Here is a 21,662-nt window from a genome sequence, read left to right as displayed (position 1 = left end):
GGTGCAGCCTTAGATGCCACTAAATCCAAATTTGTGTGGTCTAGGAGAAGATAGGGAGAATCTGTTAAATTGCCCACTATGATCAGACACCTCCCCTCCCACCATGACATATATGGCCCAATATTCATTGTGAAAAATTCCCCATTCCCTCTTTACCAAACTTCTCTGTCATGCCAAATAAGCAGGTGGGGAATTAGTCCCACCTGTGTGTTTGGGGACAGGGGTGTAATGCAATAAGGAAGGCGTCCGGGACTGGCAAATGTGTTTACGGAGGAAGCTAGAGAACTAGTTGATGGAGGTTTCCTGTTAAAAAGGGAGGCGGATAGGAATATGCGAGGGCAACAATAAAGAGGAAAGTGGTCTTGATCCAAGCTGTTGAACAAGCCAGAGCTCAGTTAACGAGGTGCAGCTCCCACCCCATATCCCATGGCACCGGAGCACAAGACAAACACCACATGAACATTTCAGCCTGTCTGCAGTGGGATGGGCCACCGTGTGGCGGCACATTTGGCAGCATTATCCAAACCAGCCCAGCATTCCACAAGGCAATGAAGAGCCACCAGATGGTAACAACTTGCTGTCATACTAAGAGCCTGATCCTGCACATGAATAGTCTCTCTGAAGTCAACGGGACATCTCTCAGTAGGACTGGCCACTGCAGCAAGTATATGTAGGAGCAAGCACTTAGCTGTGATATAAATCAACCCTATTTTAATTATTTAATTCCTGACTAAGTTGATCCTGGATAAATAGCTTGTTACATTTTACACCGTAAATCAGTACTGATTTGGACTTATTCAAGTGCAACCGCTTAGTCAAGTGTTTGGGTTTTCACATTTATACAAACACAGAATTGCTAAACCACAATTTTGTATTTAATTAAAGCACTTGCTACTATATTTCTTGGTGGTTTTGCTTTGCATGCCAAGAATCCCAAATTACATTACTCTCGAAGACAAGAAACAGTTTTATTTGCTTCTTTGACATGCCTTTGTGGTGTCTTTCTGCGGACTTTCTAAAGCAGGGATTGATTGATTGGTTTTGCCGATTAATAGCTTTGTAAGTGACAATTTTTGTAATCCTGGCTTTTTATCTTTGACTAATTGCTATGTTTATAATTATTTCAAAGGAAAAATAAAAGGGGTGATCACTACTAGACAAAGTCAGGATAGCAAAGTTTTAGGCTGGAACTCATTTTTATGTCTAATCTATAAACAGCTACAAAATTGTGGTTTATAAAGGAAATGGCAAAAGCCTTAATGATAGCAATGCTTCTGAATACCAATGTAACACACAGATTGGCTCTTGATTTAAATCGAAAGGATTTATACTTTTATTTTTCTGCTGCATGGGTGACACAAATGGATTCCCAGGCCCTACATGAGTACTTCCAGCCCTTCAACTGGGCCTTCCAGAAAATGACTGCTACACCAGTACAAATTTTAACAGGCTGTAGCATACCTGACCCTCAGCATAGCAGCTAGCCTCAACATAGCAAATGGAGCATTGAACTAGTCCCTGTTATTGGCTCTTGGTGTTACCAAAGGGTGGCAAATAGGAGCAGAGGCAGGAGACAGGCAATGGTAAAGCAGAAATAATTGAGCATTTGCACCAGATGGGAACAGAGGATAAGCAAGAGACAGGGCTGGCATGCAAAGAGTCAGTGTCCTGGAGTTATGTGATGTGTTGGGAAGGGAGAGCAGCAGTAGTAGCTGAAAATCTCAGTTTCTAATGACTATATGGTCCAGATGCCAAAACATTTGTTTCTCCTCTCTCCCTCCATGCACTTGCAATTTAAAATAAATAAACGAACAACATTAAGAGGCCATGAATGCAGTTCTATTTCAGACAAATATCGGCAAGAACAACATTAAAGACTGCAGCAGAAAGGAATTTTGCTCAACTAACAACTTTATTCATTTCACAGAAATTCACTTGGGAATGATTCTACTGAAGAAAATAAAGCAGCCAGTATTATTGACAAATATTTTGAGAAAAACAGATGTTTTCCTTTTAATTCAGTTCAAAACAAACTCTTTATGCTGCATGCTCTTGATTAAGTCTGATGTTTCTTTTAGTCTGGGAGACAAATCATGCCCACAGTTACGCCTGGACTTTAGAGGTGATGCACAGCAGAATTTTGGTCCCTTGTGTTTAAATTATTACCTCGTTAGAAGTTTCCCTTGCTAGAAGCTAGACAAGTACCATTCGCCTGCTAGCATCCATCTTTGCAGGCTGTTCCAATATTTCTATTTAAAGCTATTTGATCTACACAAAGCCCTTCTGCCAATTTCAAAAAAATACTTTAAAATGTCTCATAGTATCAGGGAAAAAACTGACATTACATGATACAAGGGTGATGTGGACCATGGAAGTATCTAGATACAATCAAAAAGTTAACCACAGTTTTTTTTACAATTACAAAATACGGTTTCATATAGAGAAAATACACAGAGATAGATCCTTCTGCCTCTGAGTCAGTGGGAAAACTCTCATTGACTTTAATTGTTCAGGATCAGGCCCATAGAGAACTTCATTTCTAGTCATTGGTCCTTATAAAGGATAAATCATTGAGCCATTGAAAAACTGGAGTTTTACAAATTCTGTTCAAAGCATGTACTGGACACAATCCTGTAAACACATAGTACTTCAATGTGTTACCAGTATCCATGAACTTAACTAAATTTAGGTACCCTTCTTCCTCTATATTATTAAATTCTGGGTCTATGGAAAAAATAAAATGATTGAGGCTCCCCTAGAAAATCCCATCATCAATAATCCTTCTGAATCAGACTTTTAAGCCCCATCTACACTAGTAAATTCCCACTGGTGACTATCTATCTAAGGGTACGTCTACACTACCCACTGGATCTGCAGGTAGCAATCGATCTATTGGGGATCGATTTATCGTGTGTAGTGTAGACGCAATAAATTGATCCCCGATCGCTCTTCCATCGACTGCTGAACTCCAACAGTGCGAGAGGCGGAAGCAAAGTTGACGGGGAGCCGCGGCTGTCGATCCAGCGCCACGAGGACGCGAAGTAAGTAATTTTAATTCGATCTAAGATACTTTGACTTCAGCTACACTATTCTCGTAGCTGAAGTTGCATATCTTAGATCGACCCCCCCCCCAGTGTAGACCAGGCCTAAGGTACTCATATGGCCCCCATTTTGACAGCATTCAAGTGCCTCACAATCTTTAATGCATTTATCTTCACAACACTTCTCTGAAGTAGGGTTCTGCTATTAACCCCAGTGAGCAGATGGGGTACCAAGAGACTAAGCGACTTGCCCAACGTCACACAGGATGTCTGTGGAGGAGATAATAGAAATCAGCAATGGGTCCACGTGAACTGATGGGGAGGGGGGAAGAGTTTAACCATTAGTGTGGGTAAATTAAACAATAACATTTTAAATACTATTTGAGAAAGCATTCTAGAGATTCCACACTGTTAGCAGCAGTTCAATGGGACCACTGCTTAGTAACATGGCCAGCAACAGGTCACTTTGCTAATATCGATGTAGCTTTATGGTAACCAGGTCTTCTTGAGACTAGATGTTGATGTCAGTGGCTTAAACATAAAACACACACACACACACACACACAAACCCATGTATTATAAAGGTTAACATCAAATCCCAAATTTGTCCCAATATTGAAAACAATATTGTCCCAGACATAACTAAGCCCCATCTCAGCATGACAGGAAAAAAAAATGCTGCAAACAGAATTTTCTTCACTAGAATTTGCTGTTTCATTTCATTCTTCTCCTAAATATCACCTAGTCAGGCATGACTACTTTAAAGCAGTGCAATTCTTGAATAGTCAAATTACAGAAAAAGAGAAAAAGCTGAATCTGTTGTTGAAAAAGCCAAGTAATTCAGATAAGGATCAGTTGCTTCCCCAGAATTTGAGCAAAATTGATTTTACTTAGGTTTGAAACTCTGATCGGGGAAGTAATATTCATTTAACAATACAAGAGGCTTAATTTGCAGGCTCTTAATAAATAATCTGGTCTCATTAAATTGATATACAATTTTTATATTAGGACTAGGATATGAAGGATAATGCGCAATATGGATAAAATGCAATGGCTGCCTCCATCCTGAAATATTCAGTGAGTCAATGTATTGGTCCCAGCCTGGGGTCTTCCCTTGAATTCCCTATTTGTGTAGTGCATTCTGACTTGCAACAAACCCCAGGTGAAGATAAATACCTTTAAGGAGGCAACTATGGGGCTGGAGAAGCATTTCCTGGGTAGGATAGGTGGGGAGGCACCTTTTTCTGGAAAACCTTGGGCTTGAAGGAGGAGAGGACAAACCTATTGGAATGTGCCTTGAAGATTGCAGGAGGAGAAGTGGCCAGCCAACTGCCCACCAGTTAGACCAAGAAAGAGGGGGATGAACAAACAGCCCCTTCCCAAAATGTAAAGGTAGAAGACTGGTCAACATGTAGGGAAGAGTCCTGGGGCCCACCAAGCATTCACCTGGTTTCAGGTTTTAATATAAAACCTTGTAAAATTTATTAGGACAGGGTATGATCTTCTTCAATAATTCCCACTTACACTTGGATTCTTTTCTGTTCAAATACACTCCAAGTGGGGAACATACAGCCTAGTCCACTAGAAAGGTACAGTCACAGTAAACCAGATGGGGTATCAGAAATAGTTAGGACAGGCAGTAGTGGAATTCCCCAATGAAGACACTAGGGCAGACTGTGGTTAGTACTAAATATGGGACCAAGTAACCCTCCCTTTGCTTCCTAGAAATTCTAGCACCAGACATATCAAAGGGGCATAGTACGACATGGCAGAAGACAGGGCGATGACTGTGCGCCCTTCTGTATGAATTGATGGCATGGAGGGGGAAGAGGCATGCACACCGCACTTCTAGAAGGTGATGTGGAAGTTGCCTCTGAGGACCCACCCTCAGTGGCACTAAAGGCATTCTACCTGCCTTCAGCTTCATGGGAACAACACCTCCAGGGACTGATAGTGCGCCAGGACTCCCTCTTCCCCACTAAGCTTTAGAAGCCAAAAGCCACCAAGGAGGCCACAATGCACATCAACGACTTCAAATCCCAGGAGTCATTTTGGAGATGCTGTATGCACAGGGTTTTATTTTTTGAGTAGAAAGCATTCATGACAAGTCTAAAAGCCTCAGCTAAACAATTGTTTCCATTTTTAAAAAACATTGGCCAAATTCATCTCTCTCTTTTTCCCCCTCCTAAAGAGACACGGAAGAAACCACTGCTTTAAATGCCTCCAGCATGCCATGTTTGTAGTTTCCTTTCAGCAATGAGCAGATTCATAAAATTGCTTGTGATAAAAAGTAATTAATCTGAGCCCCTCAGAACAGGAGGTTATGGCCTGGGGACTCACTATGAAGCGAAGTCCTTTAAATGTTAAACATTTCAGGGGCTATGGAATATTTCAGCTACAATCCTTATCGCTCTGATTATTTCTCCAGCAGCAGCTAGATGAGACTGATAGAGAACGAAAGAACTGGGGGGGGGGGTGGGGGGTTGTTTTTGAAAGAAAGAACTAATCAAAAGGACGTAGGCAAAAATACAGCAACCCCAGCCAAGCCAGAAAATCCTAGAGCAGAATCAGCTCATGAGTTAGGGAGTGTTGTGATCCAGGAACAACTGTCCTTTGAGAACTGAAAAGCCAGCACCGTTAAGTAAATGGTAGGATCATGTCCCTGACTCCTAGGTAGCCCTGCAATACCTGAATGTACTCCTGCCCCCCCACGTTGGCCTTGGCTTGTCCAGTTGAACTGGAAATTTAGGGGCAGGGACCATGCAAAACCCAAACACTCGATTTCAGCCAGACTGACTGGCTCACTAATTTCTAAACCAGGCAAATGGGCACCGGGAATGAATGTAAATTAAATTCAGACTGGACTAAAGTGACTGACAGTGGAATGGACTTCAGTGAACTAAATTAAATTCGGAGTAATCGGAAAGATATGTATGTCACCTATTCACGTTCAGAGCATACAATTATAAAAGCCTTGTAAACGCTAAGAGTACGTCTACAGTACATTGGAACTGGAGGGTAATTTCCAGCTCATGCAGACATGCTCAAAGTTGAAGCGTAGCCAGGGCAGTGCAAGCAGCAGAAGGGGCTAGCTGCCTGAGTAATTACCTAGGGGTCAGACAGGATAGTATTTGGGGCGGCTAGCCCCTCCTGCTGCCATCAGTCAGAGCAAATGTGGGTATGTCTACCCAAGCTCCAAATTCCACCTCTAGCTCCAGTTTAGACCTACCCTAAGACAATGGAGCAGAAATGATTGAGTTGTGACAAGAATGTCTTCATCAATGTTTTTCGTGTCATGAGGCCACCAGACATTATTCACCATTCCACACCGGGAAAAAACTGAGGTGCCTTTCAACATTTTTTATGAAAAACAAGAGAGAGCCAGACAAACCCTCGAACAGCTAATAGCCGGTGGTTAGAATGCTCACCTGGAAAGTGAGAGTCTCAGCTTCAAATCCCTGCATCTCTCACACACCAGACAAGTGATCTAGCCAATGGATTATGAGACCCCCCCCCATCCCAGAATAGACAAAAATCTGATAATCAGGGGAATCCCCTGGGATGTGGAAGATGCAAGTTCCCGGCCCTGAATCAGGCAGAGCTGGGTCTTGAACCTGAATCTTTCACTTCACACGTGAGTGCCCTGACTAGCCACATGTTTTGCCCTGATGAAAGGCTAACTGAAACTTGATTCATTGTCATAGAAATGTTTTCATTTTGACAAACTGGCATTGTGTGTTAAAAAATTCTCAACCAATCCTAGTAGTGTTTTGTTTTGGTAGGGTTTTGTTTTGTGTACAGTAACTCCTCACTTAACGTTGTAGTTCTGTTCCTGAAAAATGCAACTTTAAGTGAAACAATGTTAAACAAATCCAATTTTCCAATAAGATTTAATGTAAATGCGGGGGTTAGGTTCCAAGGAAATTTTTTTGGGGCAGACAAAAGGCATTATATACTGTACTGTGGTGGGGAGGGCTTACCCCTGGGGCTCAGGGCTGGGGGTGCAGGGTCTGGGAGGGAGTTAGGGTGCGGCTTCTCTCCAGCCGGCTTTGAAGGGGAAAGCGCTGCTTCTCTCTGGCCACTGGTTGCACGGCTGCCCCTGCTCTTCCTGAGTCCTCCGGCCCATGCTCGCAGGGCCGCATTCTGAAAGGGGCTTTAGAGCTGCAGGCCAGGGCCCTGGGGCCCCCTTAGCCCAGAGCCCTGCAGCCCCTAAAGCCCATGTTCCAGGTGGCCCTGGGAGCAGGGAGGAGGCAGAGTTGGAGTTGGGGTGGGGATTTCAGGGAAGGGGTTGGAATGGGGGCAGGGAAGTGGTGGGAAGAGGCGGGGCCTCATGGAAGGGGTGGAGTGGGGGCGGGGCCGAGGGTGGCAGGGGGGAGGTGTCAATAAATGCGGCCCTTGGGCCAATGTACTAGTCCTCATATGGCCCTCGTGGTCATTTGAGTTTGAGACCCCTGCTCTACACCAATGGGAGAGAGTTCTCTCCCGCTGGCATACAAAGAACACCTCCGTGAGCGGCAGAAGCTGTGTAGGGGGAAGAGAAGCTCTCCCCCGATATAGCCCTGTGAACACGAGCACTTATGATGGTGTACCTTATGCAGCTCACAGGGGTGGTTTATGCACGCCGCTGAGCAACATAAATGATGCTGACATAGGCTGTAGTGTAGACATAGTCTAAGCACTTTTTTTTTTTAAACCAATGTAAGTGTGTCCACACTAGGGGATTTATACCACTTGAACTATATCAAAATAGGTAAAGCACTGCCACTTTGGTGTATGGACAGGACAGGACATAAGTCATTGAAGTTAACTAGATGTGAACAACAACAAACAAAAAGGAGTTTTAAACAGTTTCACTGAAAATCCCGTTCCTTCTCAATTGCTCCACTTTCAGCCTCCTGACTCTTGTGGGAGCCACACGTGGCAGACACTCGTCGTGAAACCTATTGCACTTCTGGGAGGTGTTCAGATGCTACGGGGTGCAGGCTGTGTAAGAACCTAAATAGACTAGAACTGTGATGTCATCCTTCCACTAGCTCCCCAGGCATCAGAGTCTTCACAGTGCAGACAATGTCTGAATTTTTAATGTAAAAACCCAGATGTTTAAAAAAAGAAGCGCAATTCAACCTTTCAGACTTTATAAAGAAGCATAAAAAAGGGCACCAGACCAAATTTGTTCATTTACTTTTGCAAGTCACCTTTCAATGACACAGCCCACTATTACCAGCACCCTACTTGCTACCCACGTCTCCTGCTCTCTGAGGCTAAAAGGTTATCACCCCAATACACCTGACCCCACTAACCCAGGGATCAAACCCCTATGGTTGCTCCTGAACTCAGCCTCCAGGGTAGCATGCATCTCAGTGCCGCCAACCCCTCCGGATAGATGTTCTCACCAGTTTAAGTTAACATTAATTATTAACAAAGCAGAGGAAAAAGATACCAGCACAGTAATTGTCCTCTGCTACACTGCAGCTTGGAGATGGTTCAGTTTTAGCCTAAGGAAAAATACTTTAACCATCCTATTTTAGACATTACCATGCATCAGTGATCATGACTGTAAGTTTATTATCCTGAAAACAAAAACAACAGACAAAAATATATATGATTACATCCAAACAACTCATAATAGAAGAGGAAGGAGCAGCATTTCTAAGGGAGCCACTGGCTTTACAGATCACATCAGCTAATGCCCCATATTAAGCTACGGCATTTGCAATGGGGTGCCATATACAGTATTTACAGCCCTATTGGGGAAAACTATTTAAAGCCTAATTAGTATGAAATTTTTAGAATGCAAATGCTTTTCATTTAGACATAAAACAAAATGCCATGACATTTCTTCCATCCATTTATCATAAACATGTTAATTACTGTGTAACAAATAATTCCTGCTGGAATCGGTGTGTTTGGAGGAAGTCAGAGAGCTGAGTCAGGCAAATGAGATGAGCCACAAAGTAGCAGTTAATATCTTATGACATACTGATAATAAAACAAGGACTCTGTTAAAGCTTTTGTTGTCAAATTAAGGCTAAGCTATTTCCATTGGAATAACTCAATTATAAGAAGTCATTATCTATTTAACTTTATTCAAACCAGGAATGCTAGGAGCACTTTTATTTTGATACATGTATTCATAACATATACATTTGTGGGCCAGGTATTACAAAGCTTAGCATGTAAATGCTGTATTTAGCATCTCACTGCTTTTAAGTAACCTTGAATAGGCTTCACTTATTACCACTGAATCTTATTAATGTTGGCTGAAATTCATTCCTGTCCTGAGGTCCAGCACAAGGCCTATTGGACCACATCAATCCTTTGGGGGTAAATCCTCTGCTGATGTAAATTGTCAGAGCTCCAGGGAAGTCAACTGCAAACTACACCAGCTGATAATCTACCCCCTGGAGCTAAGTAGAATTTGTGTTGTCATCACAGAGGTACTTTTTTTTTTTTTCAAGTGACTCTCAAAAGATGAAAAGAAAAAGAAAAAAAAAAAAAGAGAACATTTTCCCCCCTGAATCCCCCAAAATCTTGGCAGGCCAAAATCTACATGCCTTTCTCACACACAGTCCCACTGAGCCTGAAGAGGAATTGCTGAATACTGTTGACAAGATGGTGGTAACTGGCAGAAAAGCTTTGCTTGGCTAGATAGTGTGAAACAGTACATATGCCAATCCATCAAACACGTTAATATAAGCAACATGAACCCATTTTGGGGCTGAACTATTGTGGAATACTTCACCCAGATGGAAAGGAAGAGGTAAACATTTTATGTTGCAGACACAGAGTGTTAGGAAGTAAAATTAAATGAAAACTGGAAAACTACCAATTTTGCATGCTTGAGTATATATAAGAATAACATAAGCACAAAGTGGAATTTTATGTAGCAGATTTTTTCCCCCAATTATACAAATTAATTAGATATATTTGTTTCTCTATGATAAACAGCAGCATGTATTTGAGTGTACAATTCCAAAGGTGTAAAGAAGACACTTTAACTATTGGCAAACACAATATTTGCACTTTTTTCTCTTTCCTACAGTTGACAAAATGCTCTACAACTGACATAACACCTGGCAATGTTACATGGCACACATTTTACATATGATGTGTATATATGTTTACATATATATTTAAATAACATATTGAGGGCCAATTCTCCTCCAAGTCAATGGAAGTTTTGCCATGACTGCAGTGGGAGCTCAACAGGAGACTCTAAAGGATAAAACCAGGGTTCATTATATACATATTTTTATTCAACTCAACTAGACTGACTGTATAAATATAATTTCATATTTATTTGAAGATGACATCTGTTATTGAAATTAAATGACAGCTACTCCATTGGCTTAGCTGGCAATAACTTTGAACTCTTCTAAACAGACCTTCTGCTCCATCCCTGTTGTCCACCTACACAATATGCAGCACAATTCATCAACAGCAAATTGTCATAAATACTCCTCCAAAGTAGCAGACTAATGCTGTTATTATTTAGTAAGATGAAAAGTAGAGAGAAATATTTGGAAAACACTGTAAATCAATATGAGTTCCCATAGCCAAAGGGTCAAAATCTAAATGCTCAGCTCACAGACTGATCATCAAAATCCTGCAGTTTTGGTAGCAGGGGGGAAAAAAAAAGAACTTTAACTATGTAAACACCTGGTAGCATTTCTCTATTACTTTAGGACTTATGGTATTCCTGGATTTGTCTATGTGACGTTTCTGCATAGTTATCCTTCAAATTAAAAATAATAAAGTTTAAAAAAAATCTGCTAATTGATGCCAGGGTCAGCCAGGTGAATTCCTGCACAGCGGAACTAAGACAACTAGGCTGAAAAACCAAACTGATTGCCAGACCATGGAGAGATAAAAGGGTTATATAACTGAAGCGAAATGCTCAGTTCCAGATGAAGAAGCCAGAAAGAGAACTACAGCAATCCTGTATCTCTAATGAATCCAAATGGTAGAGCTAGTGTCAGCTATTTGGATGGCGGAGGGAAGGGGAAGAGAGAGAACAGGACATAATTCCCACCATACTGGGAAAAGACCACAAAAATGAGAAAATAAACTTGTGAGAAAGTTTACAATCTATTCAGTATAAAACATTGAACTTCAGTGTGCTGCTTAGCCCTTTTCAATGTATTGTGATTACAAAACTCCTATATCGCATCTGTTAGAGATTACCAGTGTACAGAGGTATCATATTTTGTCTTAAAATATTGCCACAGCAGTAAAACAAGGATACATTTCCTGTATCATGCAAATATAAAGTTTAATTATTTTAACTTGAAAGGGAAACAGATCAATACACAGGATAATCTATTGTCATTTGGATTATGAAGATGTCTTAGAGTTTACAATCACAAAAGTGGTTATAATCCTGCAATTACTATCAAGCTAATCGGTAGTTTCTTCCTGCTTGTGTTTTCATGTTGTCAGTGGGGCAGTAATGAAAATGAATGCCACATTTGTGAACAGAATGTCTGTAGGCTTGTTTACCACAATTCCAACAACAACGTCTGCTTTATCATGCATTTCAAAGTAGGGATAATTTAAGGATCTTTGAATTTCATACATAAAAATACTCTGTAAAAAAACAAATCTAAAGCTCCTGCAACATGATGGGGGAGTGGGAGATTAAGATGTGAAATGGATGACGTCACGTACTATATTCCAATAATTCACTTGAGTCAGACAATATGTGGACATGGAATGATTCATCTAATTCACAAACTACTACTCTCAGGTAAATCACTTCAGGCTTCATCCTCCTACAAACAGTAGTCTATGGATTTCACCAGCAAAACCAGAAAATTCTGGCCTTTTGCCTCTCAGATCTCTAAGCGCCTCTCCCCCACAAAGGAAAAAAAAAAGAATGAGCATAACAGATTTTCACTGCAGCATCTAGGAATCGTTTCATTCCACTTACCTTTGAGTAACTTCTGCCCTTCCACGATATTTTGCGAAACCAAAGCTGTGTAATCTTCTTCTGAAAAGCCAGGCTTGCAAGTGGGTCTGACTGTAAGATCCCCATTGTGCGCCTGCAGAGAACAACCAAAGGGAAACAAACAACATGACTTGTGTTTGTTATGATATTATTGTTCAGGTGTTGAGGAGCAGGGGAACCTGAACAACAAAGCAATGTGCAATAAAAGATGGATCCGGTGAACCTGACAAGGAGTCTGTAGGAGTGGATCCAGACCATATTAGAACAATTAAACTGGACAGAAAATAGTGGCATGAAATACAATAAGCAATCGTTATTCATAGGAAGCCTGGTTTACTGGATATGATTAAAAGGGGTGGAGAGGAGGATCAGCAATTCATCAATGACAACAGTGCTCCCATAGTGCAGGCATCCTATGCCCTGATCTTGCAACCTTAAATATCAGTGGGAGTTTTGCTATCCTTAAGGAGGATCGGGGCCCCACACTATGGGGCTGGACTGTGATTAAAAATACTTCAGCGAGAACTGGGAAGAGGAGCACCTGTCTGAATTTGACAATTACCCTGCCCACCAACTCCACCCCAGCCCCGGAAAGTCTCTTGAAGTTCCAGTGCGCGGCTGCTTTGCATTGGAGACGTTAAGCACCGGGCACCTCGCCTAGCAAATCAGGGCAGAACTGCTGAGCAATAACCACCTGGCAGGGAGCGAGGGTGCACGCAAGCCTGAAACACAAGCACATGCCCACGAAGGTTAATCGAGAACAGCCCCCCTAAGGCTGACCCCACACCTGCTGCCCCGAGCCAAGGCAGCCTATTAGCAGCGCCCAGCCGCAAACCTGCCTGCCTTAAAGGGAAAGCGCCGCCGGAAAACTTGGCTGCTGCAAGCAACTTTCTCTTGCTCCAGATGCGACGCTCCCCGCCTTACCCCGAACCTAAGGCGGGGAAGGGGGCGATGTGATGCTCTCGGACTGCTGGATAACTGCCCCTGCTCAGCTTCGGCCAAAGCACCAAGCACCGGCCGGGACAACTCCCCCATAAAGCTCCTTGTCTGCAAATAAATGCGGGTGGCCAGGGATGGTCTGAAGCTCTGGGGCAAAGAGAAGATCTCTCCCGAGCATTAGCTAATGGATACAGATACCTCATGGAAAGAACCCAGTGGGCGCTAGGCTCTCACTGATCAGGGCTCAAGACCAACTAATCAGATACCCAGGGAACGTGTCCCTTTTAACTCGGGAAGGGTTTGCATCCAGACACAGACACACAAGCCCACGCAGACAGAGCCCCTCAAGCCAGGAAATGAGATCAGCTCCACTCAGGTGGATTTTAAAATAATTATGAACGGAGAGAAAGCTGCATTGAAAAAGAGGAGGAGGAGGAAAAACACCCGGCTTGTCCTTTCAGATGAGCTTACTAAGCAGAAAGAAAAGCCAATGTAATCTCGGCTAGAAATCACGCTTGGGAGACAGATGCCAGCTCCTGTATGGGAAGTGCAAGAAAGCAGCAGCTCTGTGGACTCTGACGGTCTCAGGCAAGATGTTGCAATTAGGCAACATTTCAAAGGGGCTGACTGAAGGGAAGAAGATAGCTTTTGAATTTAAAACCGCCCAGTGGTTAGAAGTGTGCCCGCTAATGCCGCTGCAGTGGGGGGAGTATACCAGTGTCCTCCCCTCCTCTCCCCCATCTCCGGGGCTGATAACTGGGACATGATGGACATTTCCCACAGATTAAACTTGGCACACAGGGACTCAGCCTGAAAAAATAAACAATGCCACTGGTTTCTAGAACCAGCCCTCCCCAAAACAATAACATTTTCCAGGCAACGTTCTAAGAATGCATCCACGTGATTGATAGATGGTTTATATATTATATAATCTGGGGGGGGGGTGTCGTTTGTTCTATTTGATAGGATTGCATCGAGAAATTGAAAACAAACTTTTCAAGCCACTAGCCCGTAGGACACACCAGGCCCAGTTAAAATATATCGTAAATGATACACCCGAAATAGGGAGGTTATAAAAATAGCTCCCGTGCAGGCAAAGGAACTACTTATGAGGATTTGTACTCCACGTTCAGCACTCCGGAGCCACAACATTCAATTCGGAAGACTCCATTCCAGAGTCTACTGCAAAGGTGCATTAGAAATACTAGAGAGTACCCCGAGAAGTGAGCTCTGTATTGCAGATGCGGAGTACAGAATGAAGAATACAGCGACGAGCATGAGAGTAACGCGTACACAAGCCACCGAAAGTTGATCGTAGGAAATGCATATTCAATCGTGTACAAGTTTTGTCAACCCCCCCAACAGCTCCACTGACAGGAGCCCTTTAATGACACCAAATGGTAGATGTGAAATTAAGCGAAGGACGCCATAAAAATGGCACACGGCAAATGCTATGAGGCAGCGGACCTCAATCTACCGAAGCTGCGGAACTCAGAAGTTAAAGGACGCTGCTCCGTGGTTAGCCCACCCTGCTGTGCCTGGTCCTCTCTCTGCCGCTGATCACTGCGTGGCTTTTACTCTCTCAGGAGTCGCTGCAACACCTAGGCACACCCCGGGAGGGGGAAATGCTGGGGCTCAAATCCCCGTTTGAGCCTCAGCTCTGAAGTTCCTGCATTTGGTCGCCTTAGAACAGCCTTCCCCTTATTGCAAAATTAAAGCAATACCCCCCCCCCGCCCCCGGAGAAGAATTGGCTGCACCGAGCTGTAAGTGATGGAGATCTTCGTCTCGGCCGGCCCGAGGGGTACCGTGTTACCCCTTTGCCAGACAGACCCCCCCCCCCCCCCCGGTTTCCATGCAGTCTCTCCGTACAGGAGGTTTTGTCTGCCAGTGCCTATGAATGGCTCGGGAGAGAGCCGTGTGAATGCGTGTGTGTGTGTGTGTGTGTGTGTGTTCGCTCCGGCATGAGACACACAGACCTGACATTGTTGCACACACTCTCTGCAACAAGCGAGGAAATAACGCGCGTGCTGCCACTCGCTCCAAACATGAGATGAACCACACACACACACACAATCACACACACAGAGAGACGTGTGGGATTCTCTAGCTGCAGGCAGCTCTGTGCCTGGCTCGCCAGACGCGCATCTCCCCAGCTGTATGCAGATAGCTCCGTGTGTGTGTGTAAGGATCTATGTTCCCAGGCTACCCCCCCCCCATGGCAGAAGGAGGCGAGCCCACCCCGGGGCGAGCCCCCGCTTCCCAGCTGCATCCTCTGGGCCACTTGGCGGCGTGGGAGCCGGGCACCCAACTTACCCTCGCCGAGCCACAGAAGGGAAGCAGCAGCAGAAGTAGCATTCCTGAGCCAATTGTCATTTCCCCGGCTGCGCTCGGACTCCGGGCTGGCACTCCTCCTCGCCGCTTGCCCAGCGCCCGGGCTGCCTCCCTCCAGCCTGCCTGGGCAGTCCCAGCGCCCCTGCTTTGCTTCCCCCGCCCCCGAAAGCAACTCGCCGGCCGGCTCCCAGTCCCCCCCTTCCGCTCGCCCGCTCTGAACTGCAGGTGAAGCGCGCTCGGTGCAGCTCTGGCGAGTCCCCGCCTCCCAAGCCCGGCCCACACGGCTCGGAGGGACAGGCAGCCTTAAAGGAGCCGCCTCGGTCTGCTCCTGGCTCTGGCGTGCAGCAGAAGCGAAGAGCCAGGACCAGGCTTCCTAGCCCCCTTCTGCTCCTGACACAGGCCAGGGTAGCACTGGGCTGCTTTAGGCGTGCCCCGAGGCCCAGGCTGACCCCTGCAGGAGGTACCCCTGTTCCACGTGTGCATGGCACTAGATATTGCTGTGTCTCACCAGGATCACTTGGGTAAGCGAAGGTAGGAAGAATAAAGAGAGGAAGTGATCCCCATGGGAGCGCCAGCCTCCAAGCAGGAGCCCCAAATGACTTCATTATCTGAATGGGTATCACACAGTCACTTAGCATTATGAAACCACTGGTATTTAAAGGATGTAGCTACAGTGTTCCTAAGTTCTGTTCACTGTACTTGGGCACAAGTGCCTTTGGTCTGGTAGAGATGAATACCTTCAACACAAGTCGACTAATAGTTTGAAGTTAGGCGGTATCCTAAACGGAAGTACAATGTCCTTCTGCCTTGGCTGTTACAAAAGTCCAGGACCACTTTAAAAGCACCTGCACTGTGTAAAGAAAAAAAAAAACCCACACACAGTTGTGTTCACAGAAGTCCAGCTTGCATCTGAGAAAGGATTAGGTTAACCTGCCCTCCTTCATGGTTATGCACCACACTGTAATGTTCTCTACAAGAAAACAGAAGAAAAACCAACAGACCCAGAAATCACAGTACAAATACCAGTTTGGAATAGCTTCCCTTCCTGCTAAGCTGGGAGAGTGGATGCTTATACTGAAATATTTTGAGAGTGGAAAAATGTTATATAGGTACAGTTAGATAATGTGGTAATGCCCATATTAGAAATCCCAAAAGAAAAGAGACTTCATGAAAAAAGAAAGGCCGAGTTTACAAATGAGTAAAGTTTGTCTGTGTTCAGTTTTAGCAAAGGGATAAGCACATTACTATTTACTTAGGTATTCTGAGGTTTCATCCATTGTGTTTGGCTGGAGACCCAGGTCTAGAGGAAGCATAGGTCCTATGTTTGTTCTAATTACATTTATGGTAGAGAGGGGGGGGATTGAATAAAATAGGCACGTGCATTCCTGTGATCAAAGTAATTTGTGTGAAAGCCAATTCTAAAAACAGCTATTTAAATAAATAAATCTTGAGCCAGGTCCTTAGCTGGTCTGATTGGGCCCAACTCCAAACAAAGCCCCTTATTTATTTACTTAATTTTAAGGGAAACGGATACATTTGGTCTAATTCAGATATCACAGCAGTGTAAATTAGCATTACTCCACTAATTCAGTGGAGTTACCTTTCTGTAAAACTAGAATGTAATCAGGCCCTGGGAGCCTCCCTCAAAGGAGGGAAACTTTGTACAGCATTTTGAAAATGTAAAGCAATGATAAGCACTATCATTTATTATTTTCAGCCAGCTTGAACCAGGCATCCAATTGTGGTCATTCTTTTTCATGCATGCAGTTCAACTGCACATAAAATAAAAGTTATCAGACACACATTTTGAGCATATATGACCAGTGTTTGCAGGATCAAATTGGATAGCTGGGAACCAGACCTCCTGATTTGCACACATAGTTGAATACCAATAGCTGTTTGTGCAAAATGCAGGGTTGAAAGTCTAGTCCTTAAATAGTTCCGCTAGATACACATATTAGAATGAGACACATGTCCACTTAGTGCATCCTTTGCTATTGGGTAGGTTTATTAATATCATGTTAATCAAAGACCAGGGCCTTGTTAGGTTAACCTCTGTATACATATATAATGAAAATTAGTACCTTCCTCCCATCTTAGTAGGTTACAACCTTTACCCTGCTTGAAGGAGATAATCTAAATATATTATGTAACATCAAGTAAATATCCACTGCTACTTTAAATTTGCACTTACTATTACTACTTTTGGCAGAATATTCCATAATCATATGACCCCGTGATAGGGGGAAAAAAATAAAATCTCACCTAACCTACGTAGTCTAAATTTGCCCTTCCATAATTTCACCCTAAACTCCAAAATTTGTCATGGGCTGTTGTCATGGATTTAAGGGCAGCTGTTGTTGCTGCTGCTACATAAAGTTTAAAGAGCTCTGCAGACAAGCTTGTTTTTACTTCTAAGATTTTCAGAAAGTGGATTTGTATGGCTAAAATGTGAATATTCTCTTGTGAACATCTACATACTGTTGTCTCTAACTGGACTACAGCTTTTGCGGTGTCCATATTCCTTCCTCCCTCCCCCCAGCATATTATTAACATTTCAAGTTCCACAGTATTATCAAAATAAGTCTAACACCACAACTCATCATGAAGAAAAGCGGAGCTGATTTTTTTCCCCAATATGGTTAGAGAAGATTTCTAATCTGATGGCATGTTGCATTTTTTTTAATCTACTGCTGCTTCTTTAAATGTATTTATACCCTAAAGTAACGGGTAGTTTTTCTTCTTTGCTTTTAACAAAGTGTCTTCTGCTCTTTCCAATGACTTGAGAAAATATTTCTCTAACCTCCTTGCATTTTGGATCTGAAAGAATGCAGTGCCCCACTGTTTCAATTTGTGCACTATTACACTGCTTGCAAAGCCTGGCCTCTTTTCATATCCCATTTAATTCATGTTTGCCAACCTTCATTTCATACTTGGGGAATAGAGACAGTGACTGGAATTCCAGTGACTGGAATTTTTCATTAACTCACCCAACAATCTGTTTGGACTAGTTTCCATTTAGGGATCTATAACTCTGATTTGTGTGATCTATTCTTTACCTTGGCTCTAAGGGCCATATTTAGTGTTTTCAGAGGGATCATGGAAGGAGAATGCGTATATAGTATAGTATAGACAATGCAAGTGCAGATAGTGTCTGGGTCCTCTCCCCCGCCCTCCCATTTCCCTACCTCAAATTTCTTTAGTAAGTTTTAGAACCAGATTAGCTGTTTTTACCTCCATTCCTCTCTGTTAATTTTAAAGTGTCCATAAAAAGGTGACCCTTCAGATCTTTAGGAAAATTAAATCATCCAGTTAAGTTGTTTATATCTATTGAAGTGCCATCAGTTATTTGAATCTAAGGGTTAGAGAGGAGATTGATAATGTGCAATTTCAGAGGGCTGTTCTCAGCTTTACTAACTATATTTTTGTATTATCCTCCTTTTTCTCCCTTCCCCCCGCACTTTCAGTCTGTTGCAGGGAACTAGTTACGAAGACTCCTGTGTAAAAAGGAAATAGGAAAAATCTATCATCTGATGTGTGAACACTACAAGATGTGGGTTTGGCCGGATGAAGGTATTCAAGAATGTACACGTGCACATTAAATTAACTTGCTAAACACCTCAGGAGCAAGACTGCTGATCCTGAGAGCCAGCTTGCTACACTACACAACACTCAAGAGAATAAAAGACTCAGAGATGAGACATTTACAGAACTGACTGTGCCAAGATAATGAGGAGAATGGAGTACACAGGGGATCTGTCTCCCCTTGATGCCCACGTGTAATTCCTATTGACAGCAATGGGAGTCACACGTGCATCTCAAGGGGACAATGGAACCTTGAGTAAAGAAGAGGAGTATCAGCTGTAAGCTGCATTACTGAGGGCAGAAAATGAGATACAGGAAGGTGTGATCACCGAGGAGGGACAGCACAGTCCACAATTACATTGTCAAGCAGACATCGAATATGTGAAAGCATGAGAACAACAAATTAAATGTACAGGAGGAGGGAAAACAAAGCCAAGAGGCATATGCTGTTCCAACCCAGGCGCCCAGCTCTGAATTCCTTACTCAGGAAAGACTTCCACCCAGTTAATTAGTTTACTTCCATGGGAGGTTGAGTTCAATGAGAGGTTTCCTTGAGTAAGAAGTTCAGGCTAGGTGCTAGCAGGAAAATAGCCTATACGAAAAAAGAAAGTGACATATGGAGAGAAATTAAATTAATACAATGTGCAATCATGATCTTGGGTCTCATATAAATTTGATGTTTTCAGGTTCTGAAAGTAGGAGACAGGTGGCTGAGTCCTGATATGATCTGGAGTGGCATTGCTACCAACCTTGGTCCATGTCAGATGCAATAACAAAGGAAGGAGGAGTTTGGAGATCCAGAGAAACAACCATGCCAAGGACTGATGGTGGTCTTCCATTAGGAGTGGCACTGTGGTCTCCTTACTGAACAGTACAGGCAGGGCCGGATGAACTCTCCTGTGGGCCTGGGGCTATTAGATTTTGTGGGGCCCACATATACAAGTCTTGTTCCTAATTTAAAACAAAATGATCATAATTATGGCATCGAGGCTATACTAAACTTGCCTTTTAATTAACATAAAGCCATTCTGTGGTTACATTTCAGTCTGGAAACATGTAGAATATAGTTAATTCAAAATAGCCTACTTCTTACCTTAGAACAGCTGTTATATTAGTTTCTTTCTGGGAGGGAGTTTGGGTGCAGGAGGGGGCTCCAGACTGGGACAGAGTGTTGGGGTGCGGGAGCAAGTGAGGGTTGTAGGCTCAGGGAGCGAGTTTGGTGCAGAAGGGGATTCTGACCTGGGGCAGGGGGTTGGGGTGCAGGAAGGGGTGCAGGATCTGGGAGGGAGTTTGGGTGCAGGAGGTGATTCTGACCTGGGACAGGAGGTTGGGGGGCAAAGGGGGTGCGAGGTGCAGGCTCTGGCTTACCACAGGTGGCTCCCAGCCAGCGGCGCAGCAGGGCTCAGGCAGGCTGCCTGCCTGCATGCCATGGCCTCACGCCACTCCCGGAAGCGGCCGGCTGCTGGCACATCTCTGCACGCCCCCGGCAGGAGGGCGACAGCGTGTCTCTGTGCTCTGCCCGCGCCCACAAATGCCATCCCGATAGCTCCTATTGGCCGGGCTGCAGGGACAGCACATGGAGACAGGCTGTCCCCCTCCCACCAGGGGCTGCAGAGATGTGCCAGCAGCTGGCCGCTTTGGGAGAGGCATCGGGCCACGACATGCAGGCAGCCTGCCTAAGCCCTGCTGTGCTGCTGGACTTTTAGCAGCCGGAGATTGCGATCGACTGGCAGAGGCTTCAGGATCGACCAGTCAATCGCGATGGACAGGTTGGTGACCACTGAATTGGATATAATTATGGATTTATTTTTGTGGGGTCCCCCTTAGCCTGAAGCCCTGGGCTGCAGCCCCTAAAGCCCCTGCATTAATCTGCCGAGTACAGGCATTGCCTGGCAGTATTCCAACACTGGTTGTATTAGAGACAATTAAAAAACCCTATTTCCAACTCATTTTCACCTTTGGTAAAGTAACACACCAACATACTTAATATGGACATAATGTAGAATTAAATTATGATGCTCGCAAAAGTGTAAAATTTCTGATCTTGTTTTTTCTACTTATATTATTTTTGCAAATGAGGTATCACCCTACACTCCTTCCCTCCTCCTCCTCTGACACCGCCCCCCCCCCCCAATAAGTTATAAGCCAAAGGCAGACAAAACAGTACTTGTTTCAGGTCTGTAACCTTATGACAGATTATAGTTTAAAGCAGTGATATTTTTACAAGCCAGCTATTCTATTTGTTTTGTTCTCCGAAGGTAAGTTGTTAGGCTATTTTTATCACCATGTCCCTCTAACACTGGGGATGAAATAAAAGTTTTGGAAAAGATTCCTCTGCAAGCCACCCAGGCAAACCTGAATATGCTCACTACAGCCAGAAGCTGATATAACATGACTGAAAACAAAATGGCCACATAGGTCATTTTAATTCGTGTTAGTGCACATGGTCATGTTGCTAAGAGCTAGATTATGCCTGGGCTTGTACCACTGTGCAAGGGAATAAAGGGGAGTAAGGCACCTTCCACACCAGTTACCTGGAGCCACTCCACCATGTTTGCTATGATCCCCATTCCTTGTGTGAATGGGCAGGATGGGGAAGGGAATGGGCGGAGCTTTGACTCCACTCCCCATGCCCCAAATGCTGCCTAAGGTAGCTATACCAGCACACTGGAAGAAATATATTGCTACAGGTATACACCACGCAAGGGGTTACAACCTGCTTCCTGGGCTGCTCAGTGATGCTCTTCTTTTCCCTTTACTCAGGGCAACAATTAAGATGTTTATCCAGTAAAACAGAATAATATCTGTGAATTTATTT

General features: G+C 43.9%; 1 protein-coding gene across 2 annotated transcripts in view; it reads right to left on the bottom strand.

Annotated features, from left to right (window-relative positions):
- Positions 1-15,503, bottom strand: part of CDH4 (cadherin 4) — a 653,967-nt gene extending 638,464 nt beyond the window's left edge. For both annotated transcript variants that reach the window (XR_002887781.3, XM_005302930.4), the window contains exons 1-2: positions 15,242-15,503; positions 11,971-12,082 (exon numbers count right to left, since the gene is read on the bottom strand). Coding sequence is in view for 1 of the 2 variants with exons in the window: in XM_005302930.4 (XP_005302987.2) it covers positions 11,971-12,082; positions 15,242-15,301 (172 nt within the window). In the remaining variant the exon portion in view is untranslated. The remainder of the gene's footprint in view (positions 1-11,970; positions 12,083-15,241) is intronic.
- Positions 15,504-21,662: the final 6,159 nt, after the last annotated feature.

Source organism: Chrysemys picta, chromosome 13, assembly GCF_011386835.1.
Source record: "Chrysemys picta bellii isolate R12L10 chromosome 13, ASM1138683v2, whole genome shotgun sequence".
Lineage (NCBI taxonomy): Eukaryota > Metazoa > Chordata > Testudines > Emydidae > Chrysemys > Chrysemys picta.
This window is presented reverse-complemented; position numbering and strand designations above follow the sequence as displayed.